We start from the raw sequence: 26,240 nt of genomic DNA on the forward strand, positions 1-26,240 counted from the left end.
GCTATTGTTGGATTTGTTGATGTCATTCGTTTCATTTTGCTGTCAAAGAATCGACGAAAATTTTAAAATACAATCTAAGTGAGATGTTTAGATGATTAATAAGTAATTTAAATAATTTAGTTCAAGATGCTTACTTTGTGGAATTTGTTTGAAGCGACACTACTTTGCCTTAATGCTGTTTGTGTGTTGCACGAAGAGAGGTTTATGCAGAAAAGTAAGTTATATACGTTAACGTATAACCTATTGCGATTGAATTCTGGCCCAATCTGTTCTCTTGTTGACCCTTGGCCGTGTCTCTATTTGAAAACTTTTAGAATCTCTATGATTCCACTGTGGTCTTATCATCACTACAGCTGGTCTACACCTTATAACAGCAATTTTCAAGTGTTACTGAATCCTGGTTCTAACCTAGGCTCCGTGGGTCGTCAAATCTGTGGTCGATCTGAGGTACAGGACTACTGTGTACAGAAGTCTACTTACAATACCAGTGTTATCTACCACATATGGTTGCTATTTCAATTCCATTACAAAAAGATGATATATTTGGGTCTATGGTTATACAAATTACAAACAATCGCTTATATTAATTCATTAAATCTATTAATCTTTTCAGTGGGCTGGGGAGCCAATTCACAGAACCAAGGATATGAGGATCAATCCTCAATTAAATTCCAAATATTAAACTTGGTCAGATCAATACGGACAGTAACTAGGAGTAAGTGGTGTGAAAGTTGACTTTTATTAATTAAATTATTTTATATGTTGTTAATATGTCAAATGCAATGTAATTTAAATTTTCTTTCAACAGAAATAAGTAGTCCAAATTAAGAAGATCTTTAACAGATGATAGTGCCCATAACTATATATATTAATCATATTTTTTTGTATTGCAGTTCCATTAATACTACTGAACATTCTTACAATAATCTTTAAGCTGCTACTGGGGTAACAGAGGTTTGAAGATTAAATGGAGTCTATATATTAATTTTATTCTTTTACATAATATATTACTATGTAAGTATTCCTATAAGATTTAATTTGCATAAATAACATTTTTACACTTAACCAGGGTTTTTTCATTCTCAAACCATCAATGTAATTCGATGTGAAATGTAAAAAAATTGTGGTGGGAAATCTAAGGTGGGACAAATGAGATTTCATATACAGGGTGTCCCGTAAGTACCACGACAAACTTAAGGAGAACATAGGTGAGGGTCTAACCTCTCTGGGAAAAAAAAAATACCTTAGTAAAAGTGTCACCATTTTTGCACTATCAATTGTTTTAGATTTTTTGAGAAATTCAGCCCTCTTCATCTTCTTTCGTTAACTGCGTGTACAAATTTGGTGATGCAGTGTTTATTTTTTCTGTTAAATACTATCAGATAGTTGGTCTATCATATTGAAATGTAAATTGGTTAAAAGATGTAAAGGAACCATGAAAAAAATAAGGATATTTTTAGATTTTAATTTTTTTACTATTTTTGCCTCAACTTTGACTCGTCGCGGTGAAAAAAAAATGTACTGGACTATAAGTGTACGTTGCGCCAAAAAATATGTCCAGTTAATAGAGATTTCAAAAAGGTACCACACTTACTATTTAAAGTTGAACAAAAGAAGTTAAGACCATTTTTACATGAAAGGGACTGAACCCAACTAAAACGTAATGATCGAGTTTTTATTTAAATTACGGTTTCTACCGACTCACAACGTGTCAGGCAGTACTAAATCACATTATTACCTAGTTACACACTTAAAAATATCATTCTTCATTTGTAAAAAAACAATTTAGTAACTAACTAGCAAACAAAGTATTACAATTTATTAAGTCAATTTTACCTACTTTGAAATGTCGTTTCGAAGTGATACTTCGCACATGTATGTATTTTGAATGACAATACCATAATTTGACATCTTGGAACAAATCTGATGATGGAGCCAGCAGGTGCATGGTTCATTTCTTAGTAAATCCCTCGAATTTGGGCTAAATTGGTAAGAAATCTACCATCCATATCCTGGCTCCATCATCAGATCTGTTCCAAGATGTCAAATTATGGTATTGTCATTCAAATTACATACATGTACGAAGTTTTACTTCGAAACGACAGTTCAAAGTAGGTAAAAATTGACTTAATAAATTGTAATACTTTGTTTGCTAGTTAGTTACTAAATTGTTTTTTTACAAATAAAGAATGATATTTTTAAGTGTGTAACTAGGTAATAATGTGATTTAGTACTGCCTGACACGTTGTGAGTCGGTAAAAACCGTAATTTAAATAAAAACTCGATCATTACGTTTTAGTTGGTTTCAGTCCCTTTCATGCAAAAACGGCCTTAACTTTTTTTTTCAACTTTAAATAGTAAGTGTGGTACCTTTTTAAAATCTCTATTAACTGAACATATTTTTTGGCGCAACGTACACTTATAGTCCAGTACATTTATTTTCACCGCGACGAGTCAAAGTTGAGGCAAAAATAGTACAAAAATTAAAATCTAAAAATATCCCTATTTTTTTCATGGTTCCTTTACGTCTTTTAACCAATTTACATTTCAATGTGATAGACCAACTATCTGATAGTATTTAACAGAAAAAATAAACACTGCATCACCAAATTTGTATACGCAGTTAACGAAAGAAGATGAAGAGGGCTGAATTTCTCAAAAAATCTAAAACAATTGATAGTGCAAAAATGGTGACACTTTTACTAAGGTAATTTTTTTTTCCCAGAGAGGTCAGACCCTCACCTATGTTCTCCCCAAGTTTGTCGTGGTACTTACGGGACACCCTGTATATGCAATCCTCTTATTGTATAGATTACTTAATATTTTGTCAACAGAATGTTTATTTAATATTTTTCTAAATCATCTAAAGATTTAATAAAAAGGAGAAAAGAAAATAAATTCTAATATAATTTAAAAATTTAATCATGTTTAGAAGCATTGCTCGTGCTATTGTATTTTTTTTTTTCGTTTTATCATTCACTAAGAAACAGTCTTGATTATTTTATTGTTGTTATGATAAAAAGGGGATAAATAATTAATTATAGGCAATTCTAAGTTTTGATTATTTGAAAGTTAATTTCCGAATGTTTTGTAGCCGCCACAGCTCTAGCTTAAAATACTAATGAGATTAGTTTAGGTATGTGTCAAAATAGGCCTAATAAATTGTGATGACTATAAGTAGAAAATTTCACAAACTATTTATACATTATTAGGATGTTACATTATTGTGATTAATATTAGCTATCTTAATATCTTAACTTATTATCTTAACTTAAATCAATATGTAAACTAATAACTTATTATCTGGGGAAATTTAAGTTGTTCAGGCAGCTGACCAAAAATTAGTGTTTCCAAAAACTGCCACATGCCCAGGAGGAGTATGTCAGACTATATTGATTTTGATTAAAAAAAACAAGTTTTGGGCAGTAATAATATATTAAAAATGTTGAATGCCCTTTCAATTTGCATTATATTATGGGAGTCTATACTAGAACTGGCGAGTGTGCATGTGGTGGATGTCCGCTTAGGACGGCCCGGGACCCGTCGCTTGCGGCATTTAAGTGGCGGCGTTCAACTGATTTTGCAAACCAATGAGCGGGCGTCCGACGAGTGAGAACTCGCCAACCTCCGCGCATGAAAAACCCGTCGCAATTCCCATACTATTTTTACCACGCTTTTATTAGCTTGACCTGTATGTATGTATGTAACGGAATCTTTGAACTCGATTTTTACCCACTTTGAACGGCCCAATCAATATAAAATTTTAAACACTTATCAAGAACCGATGACAATATAAGATTTTAATAATCTTATCCCATTCTCCTCATCAGGACCGTCAGGAATCAGGATTAACGATTTTCCTTGTGCGATTTTAGTGTGGTTTTAGTTTTTAAACTTTAATTATTCAATACAGACACGCAAGCGTGCACGTTTGCTATAGTATGATTTTATGTAAGTACTATAAGTTTTCTTTGTAGGTATTTCTCTTACGGAAATATATCAGGATATTTATAGAACAAATAAAAGACCAGAATTTCACATTTCACTTTATTGACATTAATATTTAAAAGTACACGTCTCGTACAATAAAAAACGAAAAAATCTCCTTAAAGGTGAAAAATAATACGCACATCACGTAAAACAGTACTGATTCAATTTTTTTAACTATCTATAAAGGTTTGTTAATCATAAACCTTCTTAATTAAATAATAATATATTAACATCACACCCATTCTAAATTACGTTTGGAGTTAAATTGTGGAAGCTCCGCTGCGTTGTGGGTCAGCACTCGGAACCCTAATCACGAAATCCAAGAATTAAGACACTTTGACTTAACAATTTGGTATTTTTAATTGTAAACTAAAAACCAGAAATTTAACTAGGACCCACAACGTCAGTTACAAATAAATACTAACAGACCGTCTAATACTCCTACCTACACTAGGTAGAAACTATACACTTAAAACCAAACAGGTTATAATCAATTAAAGAAAAACGCTTTTGCAAGCAAGTCACGGGTACTCCGCGCAAAGGAACTAACTGTATTAGTCAAATACTGGGGACCCTATCAATAAAATATCTTAATCTAGGACCAACTAATTTTCTTTTCATCTCTCCTGGTGACCACTTAAGCAGTTTTAGCGAAAGGTCGAATTTGTTCATAGCAATATGAGCGTGTGAGGAAGAACACTTTTCTTTATTATATTATTTCCTTCTAAATAAAGCGTTATATGATATTTATAAAGCGCATACTATTATTTGTTTTGGTAGCTTGAGGACGGTAAATTTTTACTCGGATTCGCAACAATCATGTTTCACGTACTATGAACAAACTGCCGACCTCGTCCGCACACCGGAACATTGTCTCTATCCCTGTCAATCTTCAAAATAGATCACTAATTATATACTAATTATTAATTACATATAGAATAACCTAGAACTACCCAATTCGAAAACGCTACGATTATCTCTTGGACTAATTAACGAGTTGCTATTGGACAGATCGATTGACGCCACAAAAATAATATTAGTGTGACAATATTGTAAAAATAAAGTGTATCGTGTACAATGCTTACACAAAATATATATTATTCAAGTCAGAAAGTAAATCTTACACTTAAATTAGAATCTGGTTTATCTTGTTATCGTTGGCGAGGTAATAGTGACGCGCCGTTTAGTTGGGGCGCTAAAGAGCGTCGCCTGCGCCGTTTTCTCCTCGTTTTAGTGTTAGTAGTTCGAACGCATCTAATGTGACGATTGAATCTCAAATATTTTGGGACTTCCTTTGGAATAGCGCCTCCTGTGCGAGCGAGCCGGCCGCGGTGAGGCGGCGCGGCATTTCAGTTACTTAGTTACTTCTTCGCTCCGCCCGCATTCTCTGATGCGTCCGTCTTCTCCTCTGTTTTAACTACCTTTCCTTCACCTGCAAAGGGCATACATTTCACTTGCAAATTGCATTATCATACATTTAATTATGTGCGAAAGTAATAAATGGATCAGAGTGCCAAATCGTCACGGTAGACGTAACCGAGAGCAGCGCAAAGCGCGGCGGCGAATAACTCTCCACACGCGTATCGCGCCGCACCGTGTTATGTCCACTACGACTCGTCATCAAGTATCATCATATCAAATTCAATTCGAAAGAAAAAATATTTATCTCCCGCATCTAACTTCTGAGTGCAAGCATAAAGTAAGTGTAGACAAGTGTAGCAAATGCAATTCCCAAATTTAGATTATGTAAGGTGGCTAGATCTTTCATGGGTAACTGTATTCGCTACTACAATAAAATACCCGACCACATTTTGAATCTCACAGAAAAAAAAATCAAACATGTCAATTAAACAAACGCTATGTAAATAAGCGTACTAAGCGATTATTTGACTGACAAAACGGTGTGGTCTGAAGTAGTTCCAGCTCCAATAACATTTTTTTTTTCAAAAATGTGTGTTCCATAACGAAACACCTTGTGAAGTGGTTGTGTTGACATTGAAAAGTGCTCTATTTTGAATAAAAAAAAAATAATTTGATTTGATTAGACAGGTTGTTGATTACCATTGGGCTGGTCGGCCTCGGGGTCGGTGTTGGAGCGCCTGCGCTTGCGCGGGAACTTCCAGCCGCCCGCCGCGTGCTTCAGCTTCGGCAGCGGCTCCATGTCCAGCACCTGCACACAATACACTTTGTTATTACACACTATTTACACGAATAATTATATGAATAGTTTATTATTGCAACATTACATACAGTACAAGCCTAACATGCAGTTGGGATGATAATATTTAGTGTCAGATGATGATATTTATATTTTGAGTTAAGATGTTCTTGGCCTTGTGTCGTAACCGAAAAAAAAAAACAAGGACCGTTAGTGTAAGGCCATGTGTGTAGAAAGTTTTTCATTTATTGAGCTCATTCATCTTACTTCATACTAATGTTATAAATTCGAAAGTTATTGTGGATAGACGTATGTTTGTTTCTCTTTCACACTAAAACTATTGATCTGGTTTGTGAGCAGAAAAACACATCAATCATCATTTTTTAATATTTCGGTAGTCAGGTGGTATATAATAATCTTGATTGATCACCTATATAAATAAAATGTAGAACAAGAGTGGTACTGCCACATCATCTTATACTTATATTATATTAAAAAGAGTGTAACAAAACGTTCAACGCACCTTGTGAATTTGTCTAAATGCGATTTGTCTGAGGAACTGTTGCGCTGACGCTGTTAAGTCTTCTCGCTTTTGCGGGGGAAGGTTACCCAGGGCATCCTAAAATAACAAAAAAATACGCATTAGGAAAAGTGATTATAGTTTAGTGGAATTTGAAAACATTTTGGGTATCATGTGTAACCAGTTGATGTATAGTGATAGTAGAGTGGTTTGCAATTTAACATTAATCTGACCATACAAGGTTCGAATTCTAGGCAAATTTACAAAGCTCAGATCGAAGTTAGACAATGTTTAGAATGAAAAATATAATATAGCTGCAGCACATGAGCTTGCAGTCCACCTGATGGTAAGTGGCTATTGCCGCTCACGGACATCAACCCCAGATAGGATGGCTTTAATTGTAACTGAAAATATTACGAGAAATCTACTTATTCGGAACTTAGGAAGTTTTTTATAAATAATAGTTTTTATCGCGCAGTATCATTAGATATTCCTACCACAGATGCGCCGCTTCCCCTGAGGACTAAGCTGGAATGCCTCGTAAAAGTATGTCTCCTGTACCAGACCCTTCAAACCAGAACACAGCAGCGCTTAACACTGTTATGATAGAAATAGGTGTGGCGGTGGTTCCGCCGGAGTTGAACCACAAAGGGTTCTACCACATATACACAGTGCGTGTTACGTGTTGAGCGATAGCGTGTCGTGTCGTGGTGTGTTGTTTTGTGTCAGTGTACAATATATCATGCACAGTGCGTGTTGGGTGTTGAATGTCGTATCGTGTCGTGTTATGTTGTGGTGTGTGTGGTACGTACGACGAGGTCCTTCTCGCAGGGGTCGCGCAGGCCGGGCCCGTGGTCGAGCAGCAGGCCGCCCGCCACGGCCTCCATGACGCGGCGCAGCGCCTCGCCCGGCGACAGCGCCGCGCCCGCCGACTGCATCACGCCCGACACCAGCAGCTCCATCGCCTGCGCACACACACACGCTCACACATGTAACGTGCGCTCGCACCGTTACGGCTCTTATAGTATATGTTAGTTTGTCACGGCTTTCTCAATAGTAATATAACTCAATTTTATGTACTATTTTTTATTATAATATGGGCATTAACTTGTCAAATTTGTTAAATTCATATTTAAAAAAAGATTAATAAATATTTAACAATTTTTTATTTGTAAAGTTTAAATAGGAAATGTGTATATTATTAAATTAATCATAAGTGACTATCGAAATAACCATAAGTGACCATTTTCACGCGATGCGATGCTTAAGTGTTACCATAGGCATATTACTACCCTTACAGATAATTTAAAAATTCTTGTAGGACTCTTATCAAACTAGAAGAACTTTGTAATCTAAACATAAAACCAAAATATGTAAATAACCAAACCATAGACAATTTATTAATTAAATTATTCAATTATTATCAATAACATGTAATAAATAATATATGTTTTAATTATGTTATAAATATTGTATTATTAGCAAAAATAAATAATAAATACCCTACATTGTACAATACAGTAATATTAATATTTTAGATAAAAATAAGTACTGCTATTTTGTTTTAGAAACTATGAAAAGACCTCTAGTCAAAATATGTATATTAAGCATGAATTTGTAAATATTATGATAATTAGAGACAAAATCAGTATACTCACGTAGGGGTTGAGCGGCGTCCAGTTGGGGATGCGGCGGCAGAGGTCGCGCATGATGCGGATGATAATGACGCACGACTGCAAGTTGGCCGCCCTAGCCTGCGACACCGCGCTCGTCAGCCACCCGCCCAGTAGGGCTAGCGGCTGCCTTCAGCCCTATTTATTGCTCCTCTCTCTCTCGCACATAGCGAGATCTTATCTCACAAACTTTCAAAAATTACCAAAGGATAAGAGCAATAAATGAGGTTATTAAAAAAAATTGACTCAAACTGCGTTTCCTCATTATGAACTCCCAATGGCTATCATGCTGTGCGCGGAAACGCAGCTTTTTATCGACGAGCACGTGTAGCCACATGTTCACGGGAGCGGAAACATTTTTGAGGAGCAAATAAAAAATTAATGTTCTCGTGACTAAATCGATTAGCTACTTGATTATTGATCGTAAAATAAAAAATAAACATGTGACTAAGAAATACGTGCGCACTCCCACTCGATACTGTCAAGTTAAGGGGGTGAATTCGGCAACGCTGAACACGAAAAATTTGTTTATTCTTTTTATTCTTCAGTGAAGAAGAATACGTCGCAACTCCGGTGTGCAATTATAATAAGCAATAGGAACTAGCTATATTGGTTTTAAATTTTTATTTTATCACAAAAAATACACCTTCACTGCGACGTAGCTTGACCGAATAAGAATGAACAACTTTTGACTTTTTGCTATAAAACTTGTGACTGAGGCAAAATTATTCTAGCTTGTATTGGAGAAAAGGGGGTTATTCAAGTTACTTTTAAAGCGGGGGGGGATGGTGGAGTGCGCACACGTTTGGTAATGTGGGCGAATGTACCTGGAACCACTTGGCGTGCCGAAGGGCGGCCAACGCGTCCAAACACTTCTGCCGCGGTAGCACATCCTTGTCGTCTCGCTTTATGTCGCCACCCTCTAGCGACAACAACATAAAGGGTGTTTGACCATCAACACATCGACGAAAACGGGGCAAACATTGTGGCGTCCCTACGGCCCTAAACGTTACGGAGGTCGGGGGCGAGCTGCGACAAACTCACCAAAGCCGATCGCAACCCGAATCGACCACGTAACTTATATACATATCATGTGCGTGCCAATTGTTAAATTACATCATATTAAAAATACTAATAAATAAAATGCACGACCAATGTGGTACGATACATTTGATAATAATTAATAATAAATAAATAAGACTGATGTGTACGGATGCGATAGTGAATAATATGATATATTTATAGCGACAGCAAATGGTATGTTTGCTCCGTTTCAGTTGATATCAATATACCACTGCGGAGTCTTGCGTAGCGCATCGAGTTCGCATGTGATATATCTACGGGGATGATCAAAAATCCTTTCTTCTCGCCGCTCTTATCCTACTCACACCTAAAAATAAGCATCCAACACGGTGCCCGGCCTCACGCCGGGCGGTAAACTTAGAACAAATTATCTTTTTTTCCACAATCATCATCCATATAAAACACAAGATACTTCATGAAAAATACATAGCAACAATTATAGTACGGATTAAAAAAAAAGTATATGAAGAACAATAATTTAAATAGAGGTGACTGCTTAGCTTTAGTAGATAGTTTGTTCGCTGGGGGAGTTGGTTACATCGGGGGACGTTCGGGTCATCGGGACAACGACGACAACGACCAATATCAGCTGCCGTGTAATCTGGCATCGAGCGATCGTGAACATTAAGCTGACCGTCCATTGGCTACTATCACGTAGGCTACGATACGCTAGCTTGTAGCTTAAGCTACAGAGTAGTTGTTTAAGTGTCTGCCGGTCGGAACAGCGGTCGATCTGTAAACGATGGATCGTCTACGCGTCTGTATAGATGATAGTCATAGATAAGTAAAGATTACTCACTCCTAACAAGAAAATGGAACCAGTTTGGACATTTGAATGAAATTTTCTCTGTCATCTAAATTAAATTAAAAAAATGTAATTTTAAGATCATTTACGAATGAAACAATATTTCTCCGCACTTTTTCGATTTCTTGTTTCTGCAATGTCGGCATTGTTCCGCATAAATTACACCATGTCAGCCATTAAATGGTTGACAGAACTGTCAGCCGTTTAAGTCAAATAAAGGCTTCCTTCAATTACCAGGCAGTGAGATATCTATACTAATCTATGACCCACCTAAACCACCATTACGCAAAGCAAAGCAGAACACAAACGTTTTTATATTATTATGGCGGTCTATTCAGTACACAACTTCACTTGTTTTTTCGGGAAACCTAACACCTAAGGCAATTAAAACAATTTCAAGAAATTTTTTGGGCATCATCTTCTTGAAAATCGAATGTAATCAATATAGTTAAAAAATTAAAGAACTAATCTACGATGATAGTAGTGAACGTGCGGTCAGCCGGGTACATAATGCTTCAGGTCGTTTGTCCACCGCACCGTCACCGAGCCGATACCGAGAACGAGATTATTTTGGGGCCGATTTTAATATGTCGTAACTGCGATAGTTTTCCCAACGCGACCGATATCGGCGGTTTATTTTGTTCCTGCTGTCACGTGTGTGACGGCAGCGTATGGACAAGTTCCAATGCGTTTTATACTGCCGGCACATCGGCACGTTAAAATCTCGGTGTCGATGTAGCGGTCACGCCGATCTACTCGAAATATAAGCGGCCGGGATGACGGACGCGCGTTTACAGTAAATGTATGTACGCTACTTCAGCGCCATCATTGATTATCGGTATGGGCTCGGTGACGGTGGCGTCAGGCAGCGCGGCGGGTCGTTGTCGTTGGTCGTGGGTCGCGGCGTAGTACCTGCGGGCTCGCGCATGACGGCGGACGTGAGGCTGACCAGCACGTTGACGGCGCCGTCCGACACCTGCACCGCGCCCTCCGCCGGCAGCAGCTCCACCTTGTACTTCGGCTCGTCGCCCGGGCCCTGTAACACTCCCTGCTTTAGGTGTCTCGCACAGATTTAGCTACTGAATAAATAGCATTGTATCAAGACTGTATTCAATTACATTTTATGATGGAAAAGGTAAACAAGAAGCACACCTATGGTTATTGATCGATCTTGTGTTATTTACGTAATGTTAAGTAATGAGTATGAAGTTATTTTAGTCAATTTTTTGATTTTTACAATCGACTTATGTACATCACAGACATCACAGATCATTATGTACCTGCAGAAGTCTTAATAAAATTGGCACATATGGTTTATTAATAGTTTCATTGACCACACATATAGTAAGTCATTTACAATATTCTTTGTCTCACTGTAAAAAAAATATATGCGAAAAATGCGAAATCAATTACAACAAAATGGATATCGTTTAGACTTTTTTCCCATGCGTACTACTGTTATAGTCCGCGTAAAACTCCGCAAAAAGTCCGCTCTGAATATAGAAATGAATCGCATCGCCATAGCAAATTGTATGACTATACCTGCTCGCAACAACTTCAGAGCGGACTATACATCCAACAATATCGGATACGTACCTTGACGCGCGCGAGGTGATGCGGCAGGTCCGCCGCGACTCGCTTGAGCAGCGTGACGGTGGGGCGGTCGTGGCAGAGCACCACGAGGCGCACGTCGCGGTCGCCGCGCAGCAGCAGCCCCTTGGCCAGCAGCCCCACGCGCATGACGCCCTTCAAAGCGCGCGCGCCGCCCTCCGCGCCGCCCGCCCCCGCGCCGCCGCCCGCCCCCGCGCCGCCCGCGCCGCCGCCCGCCCCCGAACCAGCGCCGCCCTCGCCCTCGCCCACGAACGAGAACCTGCACACAGATTTTATTAATTATAAAGGGAAACAGTCAAATATTAATTATTCATTTTTATAACACTATAACTATTTCTTACTTATCACAATCGCATAGTACACAATAAACATGGATTTTTTTTTATATACATAAATCAATATTTTATAAGACAGAAAATACTCGAAACAATTAGAATACAAATCTGAAAGTGTATTAATCATTAGTAATGAATTATATTTGTACTTACAACTGATTGTCACGGCCGTCTTCTTTTCCATCTGGTTTATCATCTTTTTTGTCATCTAGTTTTTTCACTTGACCCTACAAAAGACAATAACAAACTTTAATATTCACATTAATTAACAAAGCAAACAACTACGAATTAAAATGTTTTAAGAGAATCTTAACCATACAGGCATTTTTAACTTTTCAAAGTTATGTGTATATCAAGAATTAATTATTATCACTAACTTACAGTAAAGGAAACATCGCGAGGAAATCTTTGCGCTCGAGAGTTGTAAAAAAATATTCTCAACGGTGCATGTAGGTTATTAATTTGTATTTGCGAGAATACTTATGTCCAATATTTGGAAAGTAATGGGTTGACGAGGATGACTTTCGTTATTAAATACAATATAGTTTGGAATTAATATATACATTACGTTTAAAAGTTAACAGGGTTAATATTTGTCCTATCAGGATTAATTATGTCATTGACCACAATAGTTGTTGAGAGAGTTTTATGCCTTTCTGAGTGCCATATGCGAAGTAGTTTAATCTTAAGTGAATAGTATGTTTAGTGACCTTGGGCTTGGCGTGTTCGGCGAGCGCGTCGGAGAGCGACTTGAGCGCGCGCTCGGTGTGCGAGACGGCGCGCTGGATGTCCTGCAGCTGCGCGTCGGCCGGGTAGATGTCCGCGTGCCGCGCCAGCACGTGCCGGTCGTCCGACGTCTCCGGCCGCCGCCCCACCGGCCCGTAGCCCATGCCCATGCCGCCCTGATCAAAATTATAATTAAGAATAATAAATATATGTAATAAGAAAGTATATATTATTAAGAAGACCGTAAAGTGATCCATATTTGTTTACTTATAAAAAACAGCTATTTAATAAAGAAATCTTAATTGTTGATCAACAGATTATTCTCGTAGTTTAATAAAAGTTTGTACTACACATATATCTCAAAAAAATCCTAGTAACAAAATACCTTAGTTACTCAAAGAACAAGAGAAAAGAGAAACAATTTTTATTGTTAAATATTGTTTGCGTAAGGGTCAAAAGATTTTCCAGGTGATTTTCCATTTGTACTAACATAATCGCGTGAGTTCTAATCAACCTAATCGTTGAAACTCCATATTTTTGAGTGTAGTTATCAGATTTTTTAAAAATAAATCTCCACTCTGACCATTATTACATGAAATACTGTTTCAAGGTCTTTATATACCTTACTTTCGTTTTCGTCGCTAGATTAATTTAAAAAACATTTTCTATCTAATCTACTTTTCAATGTCCTGGTATCAAATCAAAATCCCCCTTAATATACAACATCTGATGAATTTACAAGATTTCGGATCTCTCTGATAAGTTTATAAAAAACCCGTCCTCTCTTCTCTTAGGTCGCCTAGTATAACAAGATATCCTCATAGTCGTAGAACAAAGACGGATTTGACAAAAATGCGAGATTCACTTTTTATCATATTTAGATAACATATTGTCTTAATATTATTACTGCATTACAGAAAAAATCTATGTATTTTAGTTTTCAAATTAATCAGTCAGTATAACGACGGATTTGAAATGCGCTCATAGTAAAATGACGTTTGTCAATAACTGCTGAAATGGCTGCCCTGTAAAGTTTGATATTTTTTGAATCCGACTTTGTTCTCTACGACTATGACGATATACTGTATGTGTATTTGCGTGCGTGTGTACATACGTGGTGGTGGTGGTGCAGATGCGGCGGCAGCGGGCCGCGCGGCCACCACGCGTCGGCGCCGCCCTCCCAGTACACGCGCTCCTCCTCCTCGCCCTGCCAGGACACGTGTTAATATCACACTCGATCATTTTACTATTATCATTGCAATTATCATTTGCTACCAAATTCTATCTCATATCAATGCAATGTTGCAATGTTATGGAGTGAAAGGTATGTTAATGAAAGAGTAATTAAAAAAAATACTATAACAGGAAATAAGAGCTTCCGTTTTCTTATGTTTTTTTATAATATAGGAGTAGCAGACGAGCATGCAGTCTACCTAATGGTGAGTGGCTACTGAAGCCCATGGACATCTATAATAAACCCCAGATAGGATTAGATATTCCTACTTGAGGTCGGCCACAGACGCGCCGCTACCCCTCAGGACTAAGCTGGACCGCCTCATTAAAGTATGTCTCCCTTATCACACCCTTCAAATCAGAACACAGCAGCGCTTAACACTGCTGTTACAAGGCAAATATAGGTGTAGCGGTGGTGCCGCCGGAGTTGAACCGCAAAGAGTTCTACCACCTTCAAAAATTTGTTGATTACAGACGTCGACGGACATCATGGGCTCCGTGATATTAAGTGAGCTATGACATGTTTTGATACGTCACATGCGCCCAAAGTAGCTTTTGGTTAAATGTGCCAAGCATCAAGTTACTTACTTTTTCCTTACTGTTTCTAAATTAATTATTGACAACCCATAATCGCTCATCGCAAAACTATACTTAGTATTTAAATAAAGAAAACATAACTTACATCGTGCATGCGACGACGCGACCAAATCTCGTCGCGCACCATCATCCTCTGTGCCTTGGCCTCTGCCAACTTTCTCTGGTGCATAGAGGGCTTCACTTTTACTTCCAAGTCTGGTTGCACCTAAAAAACAAGAACAATCTAATATTACAATCATATCCAGCATGGTCATTTAATTATTATATACTTAGATATTTTGATCTGTTTGCAGTTCTAGTGTTGCATTTTGCCGATCATCCTCATCACGCCGTTTAATCATTTGACGACCACTAAGCTGACGGTGGCCGTGAGGCCTCCGGGCTCTGCGACCGCCTCAAACCTTTTACTAATTAATCATTGGATGATCGTGGATGCACACACGTTTTTGTATAGAAAAATAGTATAGGTGCTACTAGCACCAAATATCTTCGTGTGCGTACGACGGGTTATACATGTGTGGCGGGTACTGTTTGACCAAATAAGTTGAGTGCCGCTACATGCCATCGGTTACACAAGACAGACAGACACACCCGGCCGCTCCTTACACAGGCGTAAATTTTACGCTTACGCTTAGTTAGCGTGGCTTATTTTTTCTCATAATATAAAAATGTATTTAGTACTGACCTTCTTCTTGTACTGGAGCCGGTGGCGGCGTCCCTTCATGTGCATCTCCTTCGCGTTGGGGTCGTTGAACTTGCAGTCGCAGAGCTTGCAATTGAAGCTGAGCGCCTTGCCGTCGTCGCCGCGGATCTCCTCGATGTAGTCCTGCCCGACGGGCTGCACCTCGGGCTCGCCGTCCGCCTCGTCGTCCTTATCCTCCCCGTCCTTGTCCTTGTCTGCGGGCGAGCGCGCGGCGCGGTCAGAGCCGGCCACCGTGCGGAGCCCCCCGCTCGCCACGAAAGCGACCAACGGCGCTCCGGCCACCTTCTTATCGGCTGGTACAACGAAAAACTCAAATTTTCCCTCGGACGCTCGGGGGCGCGCCCCTCCCCCTGCCCCGCTGTCGGAATGCTCATCGATACAAGGCCAACCAAATTAAAAAGAATAAACCCTCTTCAAGTACTCTCTAAAACTTTAACGATACCAAAAGCATAGCGCTCTGTATAACCTACTAAAAATATGGTTATTGATTTATGGTTGGGTCATAAGTGAGCAATGGATGGTTTCTTTCGCTTAGGAGTTTATTTATGGCAGGCCCCGAGACGTCCGTCCCGTTCAATCTACGGTACCGAAGAGGCCCGTGCGACGCACACATATCTGTACCGGGTGCTCGTAAGTAGCATACGATTGGAAAATTTGACTTTTTTTAAAACTGTTAACAGCCGAGTGGTCGCGTAATACAGATATGATACTGTGGCATCGGGGGGTCAACACGAGTGGGAAATATGCTATCCATACTTACGCTTTGGAGAGCATATTTGTTATACATAAATTACAATATTTACATATAAAACCTGTAATTATTACTATGCATTCGCTGTCAATATTTATAGCATAAATTTATGTGATATCTGAGATAGTTATAACATGCAAGTTAATAGATTGACTGCAACTTGAGGGTATGTGGGTATAAATAATTAGTAGCTTATAATAATATGATTTTTTATATGTCAGTTGAAAATTAATTTTGCATGCATGCTTTTGTATGGCCAATTATTGAAAAAAAAATACACTCATCTCACTTAACATTCATAATTTATCTAATAATAATTTTCTAATTGATAGCACACATTATATATACCACATATTATTTACAATCGTATTTATCTAAGTAGCTGAATCAAATTTAAATAATTAATTTCAATGTTTATTCTACTTTGTTTATTTGTAAACGTACAAATAACCATCACATGAGACTATAGGCAAAATATGTCACAACTTGTGTGTGTGTGTGTGTGTGTGTTTATGCTGGCGACTCACCGGTGGCGAGCTTAGTGGGCTCCGTGGAGGGTATCGGCTTCCCGAGCATCGTGTGCAGCTTGACCACCTTCTGGTGCTTGATGCCGCGCACGTGCGCCGCGTACGCGTCCGCGCCGGTGCAGGTGACGTCGCAGAGCTCGCAGCGCAGCGCCGAGCCGCCGCACGCGCGCCCCGCGCCGCCCGCCGCGCCCGCGCCGGCCGCGCCCGCCGCAGCCAGCTTCACCGCCGCTTCCTTCTTCTTGTGCTTCTGGCCCTCGAGGTGCTCCTTGTATGTCTGGTTTAACCGACGAACATCAAGTAAATTATACGTTTTAAAAGTGCAACGAGCGAACATTAAGTAAGGCATACGAGTTAGATAGTAATGATGTTTCAGCATATCAAATTTCAGAGGTGATTCGATGAAAGAGGTGCTATTAAAATTGAATTATGTTAAACATTTTATATGTGCAAAAGCTTCGAACTGAGTCAAATGCTCCATAGGCAAGGGCATCCATTTTATCAATGAAACTATAAATATCTCTTTAGCAAAATAACATAAAACACCATAAATCTCAGTCAAAGTATTGTAATACTAGTTCTCAGTCAAAGTATTGTAATATTAGTTCATTGCTAACACATAAAAATGTGTTAGCAATGAACTAAGTATGTTTCAGTTAAATCACATTCATGATGGACATTTGATACTTGAAAGATAGTTTAATAAGGTTAACATACTTCCAACAATTTCTTGGAATTTTATACATAAAAATGGTACAAAAAAGTAATAACAATGACCAACTTAATGTGACCACCTAAAATCCACAAAACCTTAACTGTGGTCAGCACTTTAAAACTCAAAGGAACCACAGTAATTCAATCACAAAATAATCAAAAAAGAGACTCACCTGTGGTCCAGCGCAGGAGATGCGGCACACGTCGCAATAGTGCAGTTGCTGTGCCTTGGGCGGCGGCTTGGGGCGGCGCTGCTGGCCCGCGCCCACGCCGCTCTTGTTGTAGTTCTTCCACCCACTGCTTTGCACAACCACACTCATCAATGCGCTAAAGAGTTCACATGCCGTGAGCACTACTAGCCGAGCTAGTTAACCATTAGACTTATCCTATGAGCGATTAGTACACAGTAAGCCAACATATAAGTGCAACTTAAAGTTAAAGGTCTTGAAATTGGTGATGCTTTTTAATACGCTTTTATTAGCTTCAGACGTATGTATGTTGGTATGTTAGTATGTAACGAAATCTTTGAACATGATTTTAACCCCCTTCAAAACGTCGGATTAACTTGAAATTTGGCATACTTATTAATGACCGATGACAAGACCGTGGGGTGCTTTTTAAGATATTATCAAAATGATATTGCTTCTACTCAATATCTATCAATAAAATATTTATAACTATTGACACCATGCACCCCACGCTTTTTTTACAATAAAAAATATTTTTATCTTATTTACACTATTCTTAATTCAAATTTTAAAAAAAATATTTCCTATTTTTTTGTTGGATTTTCTATAAAAAGTGTATTTTTTTAGTTTTTTTAAACTATTATTTATTATGGTTACAGCCTAAATAGGGATGATTTACTATCAGGGGTCGCTAACCTTTGGCTTAAATAGATTACAGTGTTTATGGGGCAGTCCCCATCACCCTTTAAAATCTAGAACAACGCTGTTTTTTTGCGGCGACAGTCATGATGGTAGTATAATCGCACTAAGAGAATTATTGAAGACAAAATATCGATTTTGTCTTCAATAATAACTAAAAAATAAATGCATAGTTTTATTTTAATCATCTAGCTAAATTCAATCATACTCCGTCCACTGTATTATTCGCATTCATAACGTAAGTGCAGTCAAATTAATTTCAGATGTACATTGTAGTACAATTTTATTATTATTAAATGAAGATCCTTTAATAACTATATCAAAAACATGAAATAAAATTATATTATTAGAGTGTAAATGCAATAACTATATTATTTTAGAATATAAAATATTTATACGTAGGAAAGCAAAACAAAAGGGGCATTTTTATCTTCCTATAGAATGGTTCTGTCTTCCAATGAATCCGAAGAGCGAAGTGATTCTTAGCACAGTGCGCATTATAAATCTGTCATCTCTCGCTGTTGTTATACTTTTGCGTATTGTATATTCGTATTCTTCAGACTGGCATTGTTTAACTTCGCGAGATATGACAGACTCGGAAAATCGGGACGGGCCAAACTGTAAATACGCATTTTGTATTAAAGTCACAATAATAAGAACTTTTTCAGTTTTCAATTTATTTTCACATTGGAAATTGGAAATTATTACAGTCTTTAAAAAAAATCCAATTAAATAAATTCATAGCATCAAATTGCCACAAATGTAAAATAAATAGGTAAATTCGTTTTATAGTGGCGAGCACGAATTACACTAGAATCAAGTCAATCAGGCATCACTAAAACAATCCATCAAATAGTGACTAATATAGTGGACGGAGTATAAGAGCAAACTGAAACCTATGTTGATTTATTTTATGACATAGAAGTACATTAAATGAGAATGTCATCAAACAAAATAAGCGTTAAATATGTAAAGGTATTTCAACTCACCCTCCGCCGGCGGTTTTGTTCTGCTGAGCCACGTACATGGTAGCCGCGTTGTAGAGAGCTGTATCATAAGCAGAGGTGCCCCTGTTAGCCGTCTCTACAACACAACACAACACGGACGCTCACTCAACGCTCTCTACCGACTCTACTGGCGGCCCTGCGCGGATACGCGCGATACGCGATGCCACAGCTTATACCCGGGACTCTTGCTATATTATCGTACGGGAGGATCTCATTATCGCCATTTTAATTCCAAAAAACGAGTGACATTATTATTACATTCAAAATACTAATTAAGGGATGTAATATAACTTACGGGGAAAATAAAAATTACGTTTAAACTTCATTAAAAATATTGACCTAAACACCTTATAAAAATTAAGGTTGTTATTACATTGTTTAATTAATAATTTATTCAATAATGATTTGGATAATTTTAGATTCGAAAACGATCAGAGAAAACTGTAGTTTTCTTACTTTTGTATAAATCAAGATAATGTTACTATTGAATGCGTTGTGACGAATTAATAATGAATTCAAATACTTAACACGATACTATTTGAGATAAAGTGGCCAATACGATAGTTTAAATAAATAAATAACAATGGTCAAAGAACTAAAATATTGAATAAAAAATATACTAACTACATGTTTCGTTGCAACTTACAAATTGTAGAGATTCTATTCACGAGATATGAGCACAATAGAGCCTGGGACTATATTTAGATACGGGGGAGGGGAAGATGCGGCTAAGTGGCGCGGCTCTCGACTGTAGGTCGCGACTTGTTTCCACCTCGGTAACGTACGCGTTGTGTTATGTTCATATACATTTATAAGACAAAAACAACAATACAAATATAGTAATTTCATGACAAAACATCAACATTCAAAAGGTAAAATTATAGTTAACACAAATGGGGCATGCAACTCGAGTAATACGAAACTACCGAACAGTATCAAATTTCATAGAAATTTGATATTCATAACTTGTGATTAGGCAAAAAATGTGCAACATTTAGAATGCAATTACACAACATTATTTCAGATTTAACTTCTGTAACTATAAAAGCAATGCAATATTGTAGTAATATTAATGTTATATAAAAATATGTTACTGCTAATTTCTGAATGATAATAGTAACTAAGATGTTCATCAAATGAATTATACTAATAACGATTACAAAGTAAAATAGAAAGTAGTAAACAAACTCAAATTTATGTAAACTATCCACATTTTATACAAGACAACATGCACAAATAAAAAAAAATGCAGCATGTAATGAACATATCTAAATCACGTGTGCTTGCAAGCTTGTAAATCAGAAAAAGCTGCGTGAAATCATTCAGAATGCCTAGAATAAATCTAAAAATATTGCACTCTAAGGCTTAGCACGCCCTAAGATTAAACGCATGCATTTAACCGCAAGTCTGAAACCGTAAAAAAAGGTAACGCATTGCTTTCTATACAATGACTTTTTCGGTGATTGAATTAAAAAATAAATAACATTTCGATCGCGGCTTGTCAAGCGCGTTTTTTTATCTCCTGTAGTAATAGTATGGTGTTGTACGCATTGCGTTTAAACGCATTCGGTTTTTCCTTAGGTCTCGATGGGCGAGCGATAAAACTAACGCCACAATTCATGTTGTTCGCCAGAAATCCATAACGTTACTGAAATAAAATTAAGCCAAAAACCAACCGCAGGGCGTGTTCGTATGCGTTTTTGCGTTTTCAGCTATTTGTATTCCGCTTGCGTTTAACCGCAGTGCGTGCTAAGCTTGTCATGTGGACGCTGTCAAATCAGAGTTTGCTTTCTTACTCACTACTCGCGTGATTATGTAAAGATGTGTGCGTGTAAACGGTGTTTCTATTTTACTATTTGTGTGTATATATGTGTGCGTGTGGGTAGTGCTGTGTACTCACGCTTGGCGGGCTGTGCGGCGGGCGCGGTGTAGGCCTGCGTGGGGTAGGAGGCGGCGGCGGTGGTGGCGGTGTAGACGCCGCCGTACGCCGCCTTGGCGCCGCCGCCCGCGCGCGCGCCGCCCTGCAACACCGACACCTGACCGCTACATCTCGCACCCCTCTTACGCGACCGCCAGGGGAGACTCGCAACGGTTGCGAGAGCGTTTGGCGCAGTTCGTCGCGCTCGAATGGCGATTTCCGTATAGCGGGTAATGAGAAGTCGACCACTAACCCCACATTTACGAAGATGCAACACCGACACCTGACCGCTACATCTCGCACCCCTCTTACGCGACCGCCAGGGCAAACGCGCAATGGTTGTGACTTGCGAGAGCATTTGGCGACACTTCGTCGCGCTTGAATGGCGATTTCCGTATGGCGGGCTCGTTTTGATTGATTGAATGAGAATTTGACCACTTTTACTAACCAACCTCACATTTACTAAGACAAGCTACATTTTTATTCATTCAAAAATGCGACCATTCAAATTTGTTTTTAAGGACGATAATTAACATTATTTTGTTTGGTAAACAGATCTACTCCGATTACAAATAATATGCCTTACTTAGCTCAACTGATAATTTGCAATACCAAAGTTTACTGATCGTCGTGAGGAATAATCGTGTTATTTGTCTTCCCCGCCAGTTGAATAAATACCGTATAGTTGAAAAACACTGAAAATGCTCATTTCTATATTTGACAAGTAAACAAGTAATAGAACACTCACAACAGCTAGAATTATTAAAATATTGTCTCCAAAATACAACAACCCTTTAACTAAGTTAATTAAATTTTAAAAATTATCTTATATTTTTGCAACTTGAAACACTTCATACTTTCGACACTTGATGCCTAATTTTAAGTTCAAAAACACGGCAATAACCACGAAACAACGCAGCGGGACCGTCGAATGATATTGTCGGAAGACTCAGTCCAGTTCACCTTTATCGTCTCATCGGCCACTCGAGACTCCCCCAATACGCTATTGAGCACGCTCCCGAGGGTCAAGAGATTCGAGTGGCGCCTTAGCATCGGCGATGTACCCGATAGATATAAACACGAGATTCGAAGCTTAACAAAGTTAAAATTAATGATTTTCTTTTATCTATTCATAAGTTACAAAAACAGTAGTTTTTTTCGCCAATAATAATAATTAATGTATATTGTAACCAAAAATATTTCTATAAACTTGTTACAATTTTTTAATTGGATCTCTAACTACAAGAGTTTTGGTATCATTGTTTCAAAAACATCAAATACAATAAATTGTTAGTTAACTAAACATTTACTTCTGTTACAATTTAACTATTTACTACTTAATTGAAGATTCATATGGGCTTTTTGGCAAATAACATAAGATTACTTGTAATACATTAATTCAATAATTGGTACAATAATTAGCTGATATTATACATTGAGCATATTATTATTTGCTTACTCAACTCAATGCAAATACAAATTCGAATTTTGTAGTAATATTACAACATTGATACAAACTACAACATTGAAACTTGCATTACCATTAAAGCTGTACAAAATAATTACTACACAATATATGACTACATATTTTATCAGGGAATTACTAAAAAAATGCAACAAAAATGTCTATGATAATGACAAAAATGCAAATTATTTAAAATAAATTTAAGCCACATATAATATTAAACACAACATTTAGAATTAAGCCCACAGAGCATATTTAGACCTTTACTCAGACATTAAGGACAATTTTATTACAGTATCTACCAAAGAATAATTTACAATAAATTTACATGTCTTTTAAGTTGAGAATGAAACTTCGAGCCCTTTCTACTTATATTGTGGTAACTATGATAATTTTATTGCATTGCAACTAATCTGAGTAAAGTTCAAGTATGCTTTATGTGGTGAATATTTTGTGTGTAATGTGTGTTGCGCGTCAAGTGTCGTGTGTCGTGCATGTCGAACAGTGAGGGTTGTGCGCGATGACAAGCAAACTAAACGTGATCCGAACCTGGGTGTAGGAGTAGTGCGGACCGACCTGCGCGTAGGTGGCGGGCGTGGAGTATGCGGGCTTGGCGGCGGCCGCGTCGTAGGCGGGCTGCGGCTGCGGCGGCGCGGGCGCGGGGTACGCGGCCGCCGCCTGCTGGTAGTACGCGCTCTTGCTGGCGTCGTACGCCGACGCGGCCGCCGCCGCCGCGTGGGCGTGCGCGTGAGCCGCTACTGTCCACAACAACACCGAGTTACCCAATGCATTCACATTCACACAGCCCCTACACACAACAGAACCGGGCGGCACCTACCTGCTTGCCTGAGACAGCGAGCTACGGCAATAAAAAATTCTATTACATTTTTTTTAAACAATTTTGAAATCATACCAAATTTTCCAATACAAGTAACTTTTTTCTATATCCCAATTAATAAAAACAAGGTAAATATGAAATAAAGCTTCATTCAGCTTCATAATTTTAACACTTTAATGCATAGGTACCAAACAGGTAACTAATTTATTTAATTATTTTCAGTAAGAGATCAAATATTCTGTATGTTTTTTAGGAATCTTGAATACATTATTGAGCTAAAACAAAATACAACAGATTCATAAGTCATGTCAATAATTTCTATTATTTATTAAATTCTGCTTTTAAGTTACTACCTTGGTAAGGATAGTAAGGATTATTTGTCTTATGTCATTTGTTTTGAATCCCCATACTAACACAAAGATAATTTACCTGTATCAAGGATATTTATTTAAAATCAATACAAATCAGATTTTTTATTAATGTCATTCAACACACATTTAATACTCTGAATAACTTCAAATTTAGAAGTTAAGAGTGAGCCTGTATGATGCTTATATAAAGGCTATGTACACTATGTTGTTTATATTTTTACAACATGAACTGTCAAATATTGTTGACCTTGGTTTAGACAAGAAAAAACGGGTAAATAATAATTACGCAATGATAATCATATGAAACAAATAAGATATTAAATGTATACATACATTATAATGTGTCTAATAGATATTTTGATGAAGTTTTACTAATACTGATTTTGTCACGCTTGACTAATTTTCATTGATGGAAGCAAATGTATGAGGTTTCTTAGTATTGTTTATTTCATTTTTCATAATAAATGGATTGAATGTTACCTTGTGTGGCGGCTGCGGCTTGATACGCAGTGTCATAGCCGGTGGCCGCAGCGCGCTGGGTGCCGTACGTGGCTGCAGTCGCCGCCGGCGCCACGGCGTACCCCGTCTGCCCGCCGTAAGCCGCTCCGGCGGTCGCCGCGCTAAAAACACACCAAGCGACCTTCACTACACGAACAACACACTTTCCGAATAATAACCCACGATCAATACACACCAGACGCCATTTTGACTACCACGGAAATACGACCACAAGGGAATTTTGCTACTACGCACTCTACGGGCTACGCACTTTCTATCAATATTTATATTGCCCAGACTAAATTTCCAACTCACCCGTATTGGGTTCCTCCGTGAGTAAACCCAAAATAGTTATTTGCTGCCATCATTTACCAATTCTCCTCGTAGAAACAATACACGCGCTTCTACGGGCGGAAAACGGGAAATAAAAAGACCGGCGTTTTGTCTTTGATGAAAACAAAATGGCGACCACTTTTCAATTTTCATAGACAAAGATAGACCGGAAACAGATGGCGAATGTACATAAAATCGATTTATAGTCTAACTTGTAAAAAAACACCAGCCTTTATGCTTCTTATATGAAAATATACTATTTATATATAATTATATACAAGTATTATACTTAATAATGTTTTTAACAGTACAGTAAGTACATACAGTACAGTTAAGTTAAGTATCCAAGGTAAATCATTTTTAAAATTATATCGATACATGATTCGGTCTTGCATCATATTGAGCATTGGTAAAAAAACCAACGTATAAAAAATGAAATATATATAATAAAATATTTAGAGAATTGTTAATCTTTAGTAAGTTTTGATTTCTTCCAGTTTTGGTATTTCAATAGGGTACTTGACTCCAATAGGTTACTTACTATACTCTTTGCTTGACTCATATCAAAATAACTTCAGATAATTTCTCCGTGACTACTACAATGTTTATTTCCTAGAAAAATATATCTCAAAATTAATTCATAAAGATGAAGGATAAATGTAGTTTCTTCTTTACCGGATACTATAAAAAAAGATAATTTGTTTAGACCGATTTCCTGTTACTTATCTGTGATCGAAAGTATCAATAGTATATATATAATATTAATCTATGGTATCAATCAAGACAAGTCTGACACACTTGTCAGACAACAAGTGACAAAACTGACAACTGATGAGGTGGGGATGTTCGATGTGGTTGCCGTGTATCGATATTTTGGATCGTACTGAATCATTATACCGTATTGTATCGACCCAATCAATTTAATACGATCTACTGTATCGATTCCGTATCGATTATTATTTAAAAAAAAAGTAGTCACAATTAATTGCACAACTTTAATTAAAAATCAATATATAAACGAAGACCAGTTCCTTTTCAGTTACCTATAATAACAATAAATTTGTCGTGAACTAATTTATACAATCGTGTTCATAGGTTGGTAGTAATCTATGATGGCGTTGGATAAATTACATCATATGATAGGCCAATGAAAAGAAACGTGCGGATGAGACATAAGTTACTACAACTATAAGTGTTATTAGATGAATTAGATCATCCTTTGAATCTGAAAAGATACCAAGTTGGTGGTATGATACCAAACAAGGGTTGGCTACATTACCAACATTTGTTTATGTAGGTTACTTACCTATGTAAATATAAACAAAGTACACATTATTTGTCAAATATATAGGTAAAGACCGTCGTAAAATGTGTTACTTTGTATAAGATGTTTAGATTAAATCTAAAGAGGATAGCGAAAGAATCATCTAGATCGTATCCGTTTGTATCGATCCGAATCGATACGAATTACGTTATACATTGTTGAATTACTGGACTGGA

At 37.6% G+C, this 26,240-nt stretch overlaps 2 protein-coding genes across 14 annotated transcripts; one reads left to right on the plus strand and one right to left on the minus strand.

The window, feature by feature from the left end:
* LOC140749141 (immediate early response 3-interacting protein 1) lies at nucleotides 1-1,065 on the plus strand. Its single transcript, XM_073082181.1, has 3 exons — nucleotides 1-214; nucleotides 614-715; nucleotides 894-1,065. The coding sequence occupies exons 1-3, from the start codon at nucleotides 127-129 to the stop codon at nucleotides 947-949; spliced, it is 246 nt and encodes an 81-aa protein (XP_072938282.1). The 5' UTR covers nucleotides 1-126; the 3' UTR covers nucleotides 950-1,065.
* Nucleotides 1,066-4,033: 2,968 nt separating this feature from the next.
* On the minus strand, nucleotides 4,034-24,882 carry Zn72D (Zinc-finger protein 72D). Of its 13 annotated transcripts, none has more exons than XM_073082169.1 (20): nucleotides 24,723-24,882; nucleotides 24,390-24,529; nucleotides 23,250-23,455; nucleotides 21,218-21,353; nucleotides 19,300-19,393; nucleotides 17,597-17,750; nucleotides 16,713-16,986; nucleotides 15,417-15,727; nucleotides 14,817-14,936; nucleotides 14,016-14,108; nucleotides 12,886-13,077; nucleotides 12,329-12,402; nucleotides 11,826-12,099; nucleotides 11,142-11,265; nucleotides 9,169-9,263; nucleotides 8,327-8,422; nucleotides 7,481-7,633; nucleotides 6,672-6,767; nucleotides 6,052-6,160; nucleotides 4,034-5,422 (listed from the first exon to the last, which is right to left on the minus strand). In XM_073082169.1, exons 1-20 carry the CDS (start codon nucleotides 24,773-24,775, stop codon nucleotides 5,352-5,354), a joined length of 2,865 nt encoding a protein of 954 aa, XP_072938270.1. In that variant the 5' UTR covers nucleotides 24,776-24,882; the 3' UTR covers nucleotides 4,034-5,351. The 13 variants fall into 13 exon arrangements, with proteins under 13 accessions (XP_072938270.1, XP_072938278.1, XP_072938275.1 ...); XM_073082177.1 differs by having other exon boundaries at nucleotides 19,300-19,357; nucleotides 21,218-21,338; nucleotides 23,277-23,458; XM_073082174.1 differs by having other exon boundaries at nucleotides 21,218-21,338; nucleotides 23,277-23,458.
* Between the last annotated feature and the right edge of the window lie 1,358 nt (nucleotides 24,883-26,240).

Source organism: Epargyreus clarus, unplaced genomic scaffold, assembly GCF_041222505.1.
Source record: "Epargyreus clarus isolate Ecla_fem2 unplaced genomic scaffold, WU_Ecla_fem_2.2 ptg000017l, whole genome shotgun sequence".
In the NCBI taxonomy this organism is placed as follows: domain Eukaryota; kingdom Metazoa; phylum Arthropoda; class Insecta; order Lepidoptera; family Hesperiidae; genus Epargyreus; species Epargyreus clarus.